This window comes from Lathyrus oleraceus, chromosome 5 (assembly GCF_024323335.1).
Source record: "Lathyrus oleraceus cultivar Zhongwan6 chromosome 5, CAAS_Psat_ZW6_1.0, whole genome shotgun sequence".
Classification (NCBI taxonomy): domain Eukaryota; kingdom Viridiplantae; phylum Streptophyta; class Magnoliopsida; order Fabales; family Fabaceae; genus Lathyrus; species Lathyrus oleraceus.
Window position 1 is genome coordinate 626,650,478 of NC_066583.1, and position 11,401 is coordinate 626,661,878.

At 34.4% G+C, this 11,401-nt stretch overlaps 1 protein-coding gene across 5 annotated transcripts; it reads right to left on the reverse strand.

Annotated features, from left to right (window-relative positions):
• Window positions 1-1,216: 1,216 nt before the first annotated feature.
• On the reverse strand, window positions 1,217-11,033 carry LOC127087267 (protein SEMI-ROLLED LEAF 2). 5 transcript variants are annotated; one of them, XR_007789818.1, is made up of 22 exons: window positions 10,898-11,014; window positions 10,694-10,761; window positions 10,296-10,462; window positions 9,847-9,921; window positions 9,238-9,353; window positions 8,240-8,354; window positions 7,915-8,043; window positions 7,488-7,535; window positions 7,082-7,257; window positions 6,793-6,989; window positions 6,409-6,701; window positions 5,866-6,015; window positions 5,550-5,780; window positions 5,125-5,274; window positions 4,700-4,775; window positions 4,348-4,475; window positions 4,015-4,209; window positions 3,318-3,458; window positions 3,112-3,240; window positions 2,783-2,989; window positions 1,586-1,891; window positions 1,217-1,476 (listed from the first exon to the last, which is right to left on the reverse strand). XR_007789818.1 is itself a non-coding variant. In XM_051028140.1 (21 exons), exons 3-21 carry the CDS (start codon window positions 10,428-10,430, stop codon window positions 1,730-1,732), a joined length of 2,853 nt encoding a protein of 950 aa, XP_050884097.1. In that variant the 5' UTR covers window positions 10,431-10,462; window positions 10,694-10,761; window positions 10,898-11,014; the 3' UTR covers window positions 1,530-1,729. The 5 variants fall into 5 exon arrangements, 1 of the variants encoding a protein (XP_050884097.1); XR_007789819.1 differs by having other exon boundaries at window positions 10,694-10,756; window positions 10,898-10,980; XR_007789820.1 differs by lacking the exon at window positions 10,694-10,761 and having other exon boundaries at window positions 10,898-11,033.
• Window positions 11,034-11,401: the final 368 nt, after the last annotated feature.

Here is an 11,401-nt window from a genome sequence, read left to right on the forward strand (position 1 = left end):
CTCATTTGTCTCTAATGATATTAAAGTGTGGATGTGGAGGAACTACAAACCATGTACCATTAGTCATGAGAGTTGTAAATTCTTTAGGCATTGCATGCTTCCACTCATGGCACTGTAGTGCTTTGGATACACATGTTGGTTATTCAGCTGATGGTAATGGATATATACACACAGAAAAAAAAAAGCTTTTTTGGTTTGAATATTATCATTTTTTTACGAGTGATCTTGGAGTGATTTGGCATTATCGAAGTTGAAGCTTGGGAAGTAGAATCTGCTGCGAGTGACTGAGATGAAGATGAAACATGTACTGGTGGCGATTGAGGTGAGGAGCGTATTATGGATTAAGGGGGAGAAGGAAGATTAATGGGTTAATTGGATAGTGAGGTATCACTTTGAGTTAAGGAATTTGTTAGTAATCTGGATGAGGTGGGATGGGTGAGTAAGAGATTTGAGAAAGGTTAATGGGGTGGATTTTGAGATTGGCATAATAAAGGTTAAAGGTTGAGCATCATAATCTATATTGGTAGAGGGCTGTTGAAAGTATAAATCGAGGCGATATATAAATGGTTTACTTTAGCTTGGTGAATAGGGAAAAATGTCTTCTAAAAACTAAACATGTCCAGTATTCTGCAACGGAACTAGAATTGATAAGAGGTTTGAAGGTGCATGTTGCAGCAGTGGATTTGAGCTTCTAATGCGGTGAGGGAATTGCTTGTCTGAAAGGTTAGTACTTCAACGATCAAGTCAGTATATGAGGGAGATGAGCAAATGAAATTTGAATTTGAAATTGTGCACCTAAAATTGATGTGCACGCAGTAAAATGATTATAACAACCCGTTATTCTCTCGGCATAGGATGCATATAACATTAAAACGTCAAATCAAAATACATATTTTTCACATGAAATATTTCACACATCTAATAAAAACTTGTTTGTACGTCAAAATATTTGTATTATCATCCCCTTTTAAAACACTTTTATTTCACTAAATTATACTTATAACTCCCTCCAAAACTTAATTCTTTAGGTCCGTCCCTACTATATTCTACTATATTATGGACGGAGAGAGTATTAAAACTAAAGTTCTTTAAAAACGGATGCATTATTAATCATATATATATATATATATATATATATATATATATATATATATATATATATATATATATATATATATATATATATATATAAAACGTAAAACTTTAAAATTAAAACGCAACCAAATTAAATTCTTAATATTTAAGGACAAATGAAAATTTTAAGCCATTTATCATACAATAACGTGTTTAACCAACACGCAAACATAATGATTTCTTAAAATTTTGATATAAGTATAGTACAAAAGATTATTCACCCGGAATTTGCTTTATTACTGGTAATTTGGGAGGCAGATCAGCACAGGAATTCACTCATTTATGATGCATGGGAGCTTTAACTATTTGACACTCATGAGGGACCCGGAGGAAAATGATACACTGAAGAAAAAAAAACTATCAACAAAACCCTTAATCCACTAAAAAAGACAACAAGAAAAAACTTGTAAATATTAACAAATATAACTATAGTTTATAGACAATATCATACATTTGCTCGACCGAGACAAAACACCTCCTTCAACAAAAGATTCAACAAAAGAAGCTGCACATTTCACGTATTATGGACATGAATACAGAAACATTTAGTTTATCATCACCACAAAGAATAAAAAATGGCATATATTGCAATCTATTAGCATCCTGCAGCTTTTAAGAATTTATCATAGGGGCTCGAAGGTGGAAGTCTCAAAGAATGTTGCTGCTGAGTTTCGTGTGAAACAAAGAGGACTTGATCCTGTGCTTGAAATTGCGCCTGAGTTACCAATTCCAAATCACCTTTTGAATATTCTAGCGCCTGCATAATGGCACAGTACTCGCGAATGATTATCATTTACCGAAAACTAAACATGATGATGCATCAGTGACAAAATTATCATTTCCAGACAACTGAATTCTAATTTAAGCATACAGCGATAAATGTTCATATTCTTTACAAATACATACACCCTTACAGTCGCTGGTCATTTATAACTGACTGGTAGATAAAGTTCAATAGAAATCAAGAGGCAATGTGATAGGATCCGACATGAGAAGGTGAAATCAGAGACAGTTAGCACATAAGTTGTCTAGACCCATAGTATGGAGAGTATGTCGAGAAATAGAGACGGACGAAATGGAAATATCCATATGACTGAGGGTGAGTGGAGAGAAGCGGGAATCAAATTGAGTAAGGAAATTCTGTTATAAGGAGTGTGGGTGGAGAGAGAAGGGTAGGGAGTAGAATCATGTAGTTTGTTAGCTTGATGGACAATAAGATCTTATTCTATTGTATTTCCTTTTACTTTCAGACATAACATGCGATTTCTCTTATATTTTGCTGTTAATTCCATCTTTTCTGCACTTTTTGATGCAGGGTTCACATCAATATGAGACAAATTTTATAATTGGCTGTGAATCATGATATTGCAGAACATAGGATACTCATAACAACGGTTCAAAAGCGGGAGTGTATGATACATGAGCAGATATTGCCTTCAAATTTAGAGTTTAGTTTTATATTTTTAATAATTTCATTTTGGTCAATAACTAGTTTGACCTAGCATAGCAACCCATCATAGTCAATGACACTTAAAACACGCAAACCATTATAACCAATTGAATTCCAAATAGATCCTGAAGAAAAAATCTAATATGACATACCATTCTCTTATATTGAAAAACTAAAATATTGCAAGAAAAAGCTAACCGTAACAGGTTGACGAGAAACTTCTACTTCATTTTCACTTGAAAGAACTATGGCTTTGGTCTCCTGTTGATGCTTAAAACTCTGAATGGCTGACATCTTCTCTTGTTTCCCTGTTACAAGAGCCTCGCACTGGTTTTTCATTTCGTCATAAGGTAACGGAGTTGAGGAAGTGGATACGCTTGCAACTTGCCGAGCAGTTTCCAAAACCTATCCATATGATAATCCCCATATATCAAAAAGAGAAGACATTCTCCAGCAGAAGTATAAACTTCTATTAAAAAAACCAATCAGCTATATTTAGATTAAAAAGAAAAGCATATCATACTTACCGATTCCAAGAGTTGATTAACACCTAGAACATCTGGAAAGTGGGTTGAAAGTGATGTTCTGCGATCTGATTGGCTTCCACTTAGCTCAGGCCCAGTCTCTTCATCCATCGAATCATCTGGAGCCATTATCTGGAAAACCAATCACAGTACTTGTCACGAGTTTTTCAAGATAAACTAAATGAAGATGTAATTTTAGATAATTTTACCTCATCAAAATCTAGGAACTCAATCTGAGCAAGTGGAGAACCTGGTCTTGGTGTCTCCATAAACAATGGAGGTCCCGAAGGATAAGCATCATCAGGGGAAAAACCAAGTAGAAGTTGATTTTTTATGCTGGACAACTCATCCTGGAAAACATCGAAAAAGTCATGTTATTTCCATATGCACAACAATCATATTCCTCTCCAAGCCACTACTCCACTACTAGTATTATTTTTACATGATAAATGTTAATTTTTAGCTAGTTGCCAGAACACGTAAGTTGGTGCGCACGACACTGGAACATTTACACAGAACAAATGCACAATTAAATGTTTGAACTAAAGGCAACTATTTAACTTCTTATATTCAATCAATATTAAACACTTATCAGACAATCATTTGTTTTGTTATAAACTTCCACATCCTTGCTACTGAGTTACTAGTCACTGGTGTATTATCATTGGATTTGAGCAAACAAAAGTACACTGCTTCCTTGTTGTTACTATCCTCCTACATTTATTTTCTCTTTCTTGCTACTACTATCACTATCCTTTTACTCAATTAAGCATACTCCTTACAACTATCTTTTCTTCTTTTTTATATTGCACGTGGAGGAGTTTTATGTGGGTTGATAATAGAAATAATAACAAAGCCACATTTCTTTAGAAAATCATCTTATCCGCCCAATCAAATTCAAATTACCTCCGGCAATTTTGAAAATTTAGTCATAAAGCATGATATTACAGTCTCTTTCAACTGTCTGTCATCCAATTGTACAGTTGATAGTGATTTCATAGCAGCAACTTCATCTTCCTCAGATCCATAAATTATCTTGTCTGATTTTATACAAACAGCCCGTAGCAGAGTATCATCCACCAGTTCAAGAAACGGATCTACCTGTGGGTTCATGATTTTAATTAGTTATAAGCATAATTAGAACAGGAAAACAACAATGCTTCTCAACTTTAAACCGAAGCTGAAAAAGAGGGACGTGGAATGGGGAATCAAATCAAGAGGTTAAGAGTGGAAGCTCACTGGTGCCTCTATGAGGGATGCTTTGACTTTTGGAACCAGATCAGGGAAATTGCCTGCCCTGGCAGAGAATATAAGCATGTACGAAGCCAAGGTTAAAAGGGACCTCCTGCGAGATGGTGGTAAGCCTCCTTTAAAAGGCATGTAAAGAAACATGTCAGAAACTATTTGCCGTTCTTGGTTAAGTCTTAGCTATTGGACATTTCAAAAATTGCATTCCAGTTTGCCACCACTTAATGAAGAAGAACATTCCTTTTTTGGTATGGAAAAAGTCAGGGAATGATGATTCCGTAGAGATAGGAACTCTATGCCATTCCATACTATGAAGCAAGAAAATCACATGTATACCACGTACCTTCTTGGTCCAAAGATATGCTCCTGAGGGAAAATGCCAGTTGGAAGCATCTTGCCAAAGCCATGTAACTGGATGTCTGAAAAGCAATAATCATCATCATGTGCTTAGACAAATTTATCATGTAATACCACTTGGTTCAAAATGCTATCCAGATTAATTTTTTGGGACAAAAATGTTATATACATTATTGATTCTTAGATTCCAAAAAGATGAAAACTCATGTCTGAATGTTCGCTGCTGCAACTGAATGATGGTAACGGTACCAAGTCAAGTAGAAGCTACTCAGAAAATTCTATATTGATCGTTAATAATATAGATGATTATTTTTTAGCAACAATTAGACAAAATGAGTGAAGTAATTTTGGTACTTTACTGATTATAAATATTTGAAAGCAATCATGGCGCTTGGTATTAACCAGCCTCACCTTAGAACGAGTAAATAATAGAGCAATTCTATAAGTGTGCGCCATTGCCTCATAATTGGCAGGGCCATTTTCAGCAGATAGTGCCTGAACCCAAATTGAAGAAAGCAAGAGACTCACTTGGTGACCGCTCAACCTAAGAGATCTTAGATCCTGAAAATTTCAGAGACAACATTTGGTTAGGAGCTTCTATAGCAAAGACGAATCATACAAGCTAACGGATTGCTGAACGCCCATCCACATAATTGAGTTCAACAAGAATCAGCAAGATTTAAACTATGACGGGTAGGAACAAAATACCCTCAACCCACCCAACCAATAAAAACACAGTTAAATGCAAACTGTAAATGACGATACAAAATTCTCACATCTTCTCCATCAGTTAGAGCATGAGTAAAAAAATTCTTCCTGCTCACACCTGCTATTACCTTTTCTTCTACCAGTTTCCCATTCAAGTGCTCTGCTCCAGAAAAACTTTCATGCTGAATGGAGAGGCTGTCACTCTCTACCTTCTTAGCAATCTTATTTTGGTCTAACCAAGTAGTAAAAACGGATGGCATAAGCACTGTAGAGAAGATACTGTGAGCTCCAATTTGTGTTTCACGGTCGGGATGAGCCATGGTCAGGAGCAATTGATGAAACAGTGCATCAGGGAAAGCCTGGAAAAGTAAGTTACCCAAAAAGTTAGGCAACGAAATAAAGCCATGCAGAAACTTCATCCTCAGTTTAAGCAAGATTTCTTGCCTTCATGTGATATGACACATTAGGGACGGAGGTGATTAACTTTGCAGTTTGATGGACAGCAGAGATTGTTGTTCTTGCTATGATAGTAGAACTAGAAATATTCTCTAGCACCACAGCCATCAAATCAAGAATGGGTCCTGCATCTCCAACCTGATACAGTAAAAGCAGTATGACAAGACTGATGCAACGTACCCAATCCTTATACTACTATAGGAACTTAGTTGTTTTTAAAATCAAGTCAATTTTGATTCAAAAAAAGAGAGGAGAACAGTGTATAAATTTAGTTACTCTTCTATAAAATTCAGAATTAAGAGATGACATTTCAACATTCTTTATGAGAGATGGACAACCAAAGACACAAGTCCCTAAAGCAAACCTCTTCAGTAGAGAAAACAGATAACAAATTGAATCTATAGACATATAGAAATGAAGAAACTTTTCCCAGAGAATACCCATAACGATGGCAAGTGTCTCATAATATAAGAGTTTGAAAGAAATCAAAAAATTGATACATAATGTTAGCATATATATTTATATATATACCTTGTTTGAAAGTTGTAATATGCACATCTCAATGGCAGATTGAAATTTAGTATTAAACTTATATGCATCATTTTCAATGTCTGATGCTTCAGCTGAATTTTGTAGGCATCTCCTTAAATGTTTAATGAGATCAGATATTGCACCAATAATTGCAACTGAGGCTTGCTGCTTCACATTTTGTGCAACCTGTGTGGTGGTGTTAATAATATCAATCTGAAGGATAGGTTGCTTGGCAACATTCTTATGATCCAAATGCTTGACCAAAATGGACAGCAGAAGATGGGAGTTATTTCCTGGTGTTCAAAAGTGATAATCGGCTATTGAGAAAAATTGGGAAAATTTTATATCTATAAAAAATAATAACACGGGATGCAACAAGAATACCTGATTCAGCTAAAAGGGATTGCAAATACATCAAAACACAATAAGCAACCCCCTTTTCTGAAGACCAGTGGTTCTCTTTATCAAACTGATGAAAAAGTGGTTCCAGGACACGCCGCACGGTAGTAGCTTCCTTTGCCAATTTGGCTATATTGTACAAGCAAACCATTGACCAATAAGCAGGATTCTTAGCAATATCCCTGTGAAAGGAGTGAACACAGGCTGTTGGGATCATGGAGGTTGAATTCATACATAATAAAGGGAGTGGAGAGAAGAATAAGAGAAGACATACAACTTGGACTCTGTCTCAAATCCTGTTGTGACATTCAACATGGATGATATACAGTCTTCTTCTTTAAGAGATCCTTGAACCATCTGGTTCTGAGATTGTGAATTCAGTTTCTCTACCCTGGCAAGGTTGAATTTAGATTGGAGATCCATACAATTCTCCAAAATTGCTGATATAATCTATTTCAAAACCCACCCAACAAATAAGAAAAAGAACACAAAAATTAGGTTGACAAGAAAACGTTTTAGCTTCAAGTGTAAACTAACATCAAAATTCAAGGCCCAAAGCGATTCAAATTTTGGAATAAATACATAGAAACAAGCTTTAAGGTTTGATGCAACCCTTTACTTGGTGTCACTGCCGGTATCAGCCAACAGACTCAAGGAATAAATAGGAATACAATACTCACTTTGTCAAAATCCATGGAAAGATGTGATTGCTCACCCATGAACTTTACCTGGTCAAAAAAACAAAGGAGAAAAACAAAAGGCATCAAGGGAAGATACAAGTAATCTCAAAAGGCAACTGTTATAAAGAACTGTGCTAGGAACTAGGGAACTGCTAACGAGTTAAAATGATTTAGTTGTATCACTATCATTGTGAAACTTATGATTTATTAATAAAAAATAACTGTCACTGCTAATGATGATCTTTCTCGTTCATTTATTTTATATTTTGTGCAGATGGAACCTTTTCATTAAAATAATCAAGATGTGTTCATTCCTGTTTGTTTTGATCAATAGAGAAAGAGAAGTCCTTGCATTTATAAATTATGAAAATGCAGCGGCAAATTCAGTAAGAAATAAGTAACAAATTAACAAGGAAAGGAGCATTACCATAGAAGATAGAGCTTCTAATCCAGCTGAGCGTAGAAGCAGAGCTCGGTCATCATCTCCCACTTCTTGAGCCAATTGACATAGTTTCAGGATAAAACCTTCTAAGTTGAACATGTATGTACCATCTGTCTATTTTTTAAATTATGACAAAATTAGAAACTATAGAGATCTATAAATTGCAATATATCAAGTAGCAGGACCTATAATGTAGACTATAACGTTAAACTGAAATCACTAAATCTACTATTAATATGGCGCTAACCATTCATAAATAGTGCTATATATTTTTTTAAACTCAAATCAGAAAGACTGAATGACTACATACCTGGAAATTAATAAAATCTACAAGTGTATTGCAACCTAAGATCCGCACTTCATCTGCTCGAGTTTGCTCAAGAAGAGTCCGAATGATCCCTAATAAACTACTGGCAAATAGTGGTCTGCAGATTAAGAAGCAGTTATTTTGAATATTATTACTCAGTCAATGAAATGTAGCATCTAACAACTGGAAATCGAATTAACAAAAACTGTATTGTATAACACTCAAGTCACTGCGTATAGGGGAACCATTATAAAAAACAAGCATATAAGAGAGCTAATTGATAATGCTTGACCAGGGCTTGGATTACAAAATAAGTTCTACACATCCATACAGAATTGTGTTACACAAAGGGTTTCTCATTGTATTATTGTAAGATTACTCATATTACTCATCAGGAGTAAATCTATCATATCAATTATTTAGACATGGTCAGATACACCCAAGATGAATGTGTTAGACTTCTTTTAATAGCAGCAATGAGAAGTTATTATGGAAGTTATTGTTTAATTTTAAGAATAAATAGGGAAAGGATAGGAGAGACTGATTATGGAATAGTTATTGAGTGGCTTTGGGCAGGAGAGACCAAGCTCACAGATTCATGGAAGAGATAGGCCAAGACTCTCGAATTTCTTGGATATGAATTGCTTTATATATATTCTATCATTGTCTCCCTAAACTTTTTCTGATGTACTGGTGTGTTAATTTTGTATTAATAATATAAAGGCCTAATATAATAAACTGCTGTTCTAGACAAATTATGCAGATTCTATCATTTTTCTCTTCTTTTCTTTAATTCACTCACTATATCTACCAGTTTCTATCAGAACGCATGATGTACTGGTGTGTTAATACTCTTATGATTACAACACTTAAAACTTAATATTTGGAAGATAAATCCGGCCCTCAGAATCCCTTTGTGTTTCGACAAACTCAATTGGGATCAAACAACAATTCAGTTCAAGGAACATATCTGCACTTAACTTATAAGGCAAAAATCTTACATCTGCTCCTTACATGACGACAGCAATTTTCTGTATATGCATAAGATAACTTTCACTGAACCAAAGCTTTCATTACGCAAATCCTTGTAACATCTTTGCTCCAAGTTCTCTGCAATCTGCCGATGTAAAACACCACAAACCCAGCACATGTAAGAGATTGAATTCAATACTAAAAGTAAAAAGAAAAAAAAGAATCGGTTAAATCGATCCAATAGTGCTCGTTTAAATTTAATACATGCCAAAACTGAAATTAGATGAATAAAATACCGAAAAACATTCAGCAAATGAGAATTCACAAAATAAACTCAGTCCTTCAACAAATATATTCAGAAATTGAATGAAAATATTGTAAAAAGGTATAAATAATGCTTCAAATTGTCACTAAAAATCTCAGTGCTTAATATTTCAGTTCTATAAAGCATGTGATTAGATGAAACTTGGAAACCAACTGGATTTTCTACAATGATATATTAATTAAAGCAGCTAGTAGTTTCATGTGAGAATGACTATCAATACTTCCTCCAGCATATCATAATTTTATTAGTTAAGTGAAACAACTAGACTACAAGTGACGAGAAACAAAGAGTAGACTTGTGAGAACAGTTTTACCTTGGGAATTCTCAATGGATTCCGAGAAGCATACTCACATAGCTTTCCGATTTTTCTATCATTGATCTCAGCAACCTGCAAAACACCGTATTCATCAGGTGAATCAAAAAAGTTATTTGCTTATCCTTTGGTTCAGATAGGGGGAGAGGAGAAAGGGGCTGAAAGAGGCCTCAGAGATTCTAAATCATAGTTAAATCCAATCAATATTACTAGTATAATTTAGATCATAAAGCAACCCCTACTATCTTATTATTCATAACAGAAATCAACAGAAATAAACCACAAAATGGCATTACGTCAATAAAATACTAAACCAATATTCCATCCTCAAATTCTCCAATGCATACATTTGCAAATAATTCCAAAGTCCACTTATAATTCTCAGCCCCGAAAGACTAAGAAACTCCCAACGCAAACAACATCATAACGAAATGAACTGAAAATTTCACCTGATTCCGCGGTAAGATTTCAGCAATCAACTTCTTGTAACGTTTCACCGGCTGTCTTGATCTTGCTCGCAAAGAAGGACAAAAAACACAGAGGCTACCACAGGCGGGAATAACCCGCCTGGACATAACCCCCATTTGCTTACAAATTCACAGACCCTCCCCCTCCCCTGAAACAACAAATTCACTTCCCACAGTTAACATCACAGTAACAGTAACAGAAACTTAAATTTCACACAAATTTACAATCAATCTTCACCAATCAAGTCAACTTCAACTCAACAAACAACACAGGGTTTAATGAATTTCACCAAAAAAAAAACTACAGGCTCAAAATTTCAGAAGGAAACAAGAAATACAAACTACATGGATGAATCAAGTTGTCAATAATTGAAACCTACCAATTGGAATTTGAAATAATGAAATTGCACCTCTTCGCATAAACAAGAGTCTTCGATCGCGATCTAAACTATACTCGAAAGCAAAAATTGAAGGGGAAAATAAAAATTATGCAAGATAAAGAAAAAAAAAATGTGGCAAATATGGTAATAAGTAATAAGTGAAGAAGAAATTGATGAAAACGTGGGTAATAGAAAAGTGAATACCGTGGGAAAATGGCGATGGGGTCAGAGAGGGCGCAACTCTCCCCCGGCCATCGACATTAATATGAATATGTTGAAAAAGGTAAGTTTTTGTTTTGATGAAGATATTAAGTTTTTGTTTTCAAGAAGAAATTACTTATCATAATATTAACTGTCATTTTGTCAAATACTATGCAGTATCATTATATCATTATATCATTTCATTATTATGTACATAATTTTTATATATGATATTATTATGTAAAATAGTTTTAATTATCATCATTCAATAAAAATTTATTAATATATATATAGAGAGGTGCGTGTAAATTATTTTTACACTTTCAACCAATGACAACCATGTATTTCGTCAAGTCAGCTATTAAATTTAAAATTATTTATATGATTTGGCACTTTAAAATATTTTGATTGGATGCATTGTAATACTTTTTACACTGATAGTGCACTACCATTAAACTCATATATATATAAAGATATTAATTGTTATGCACGGTCATTCGTTTATAT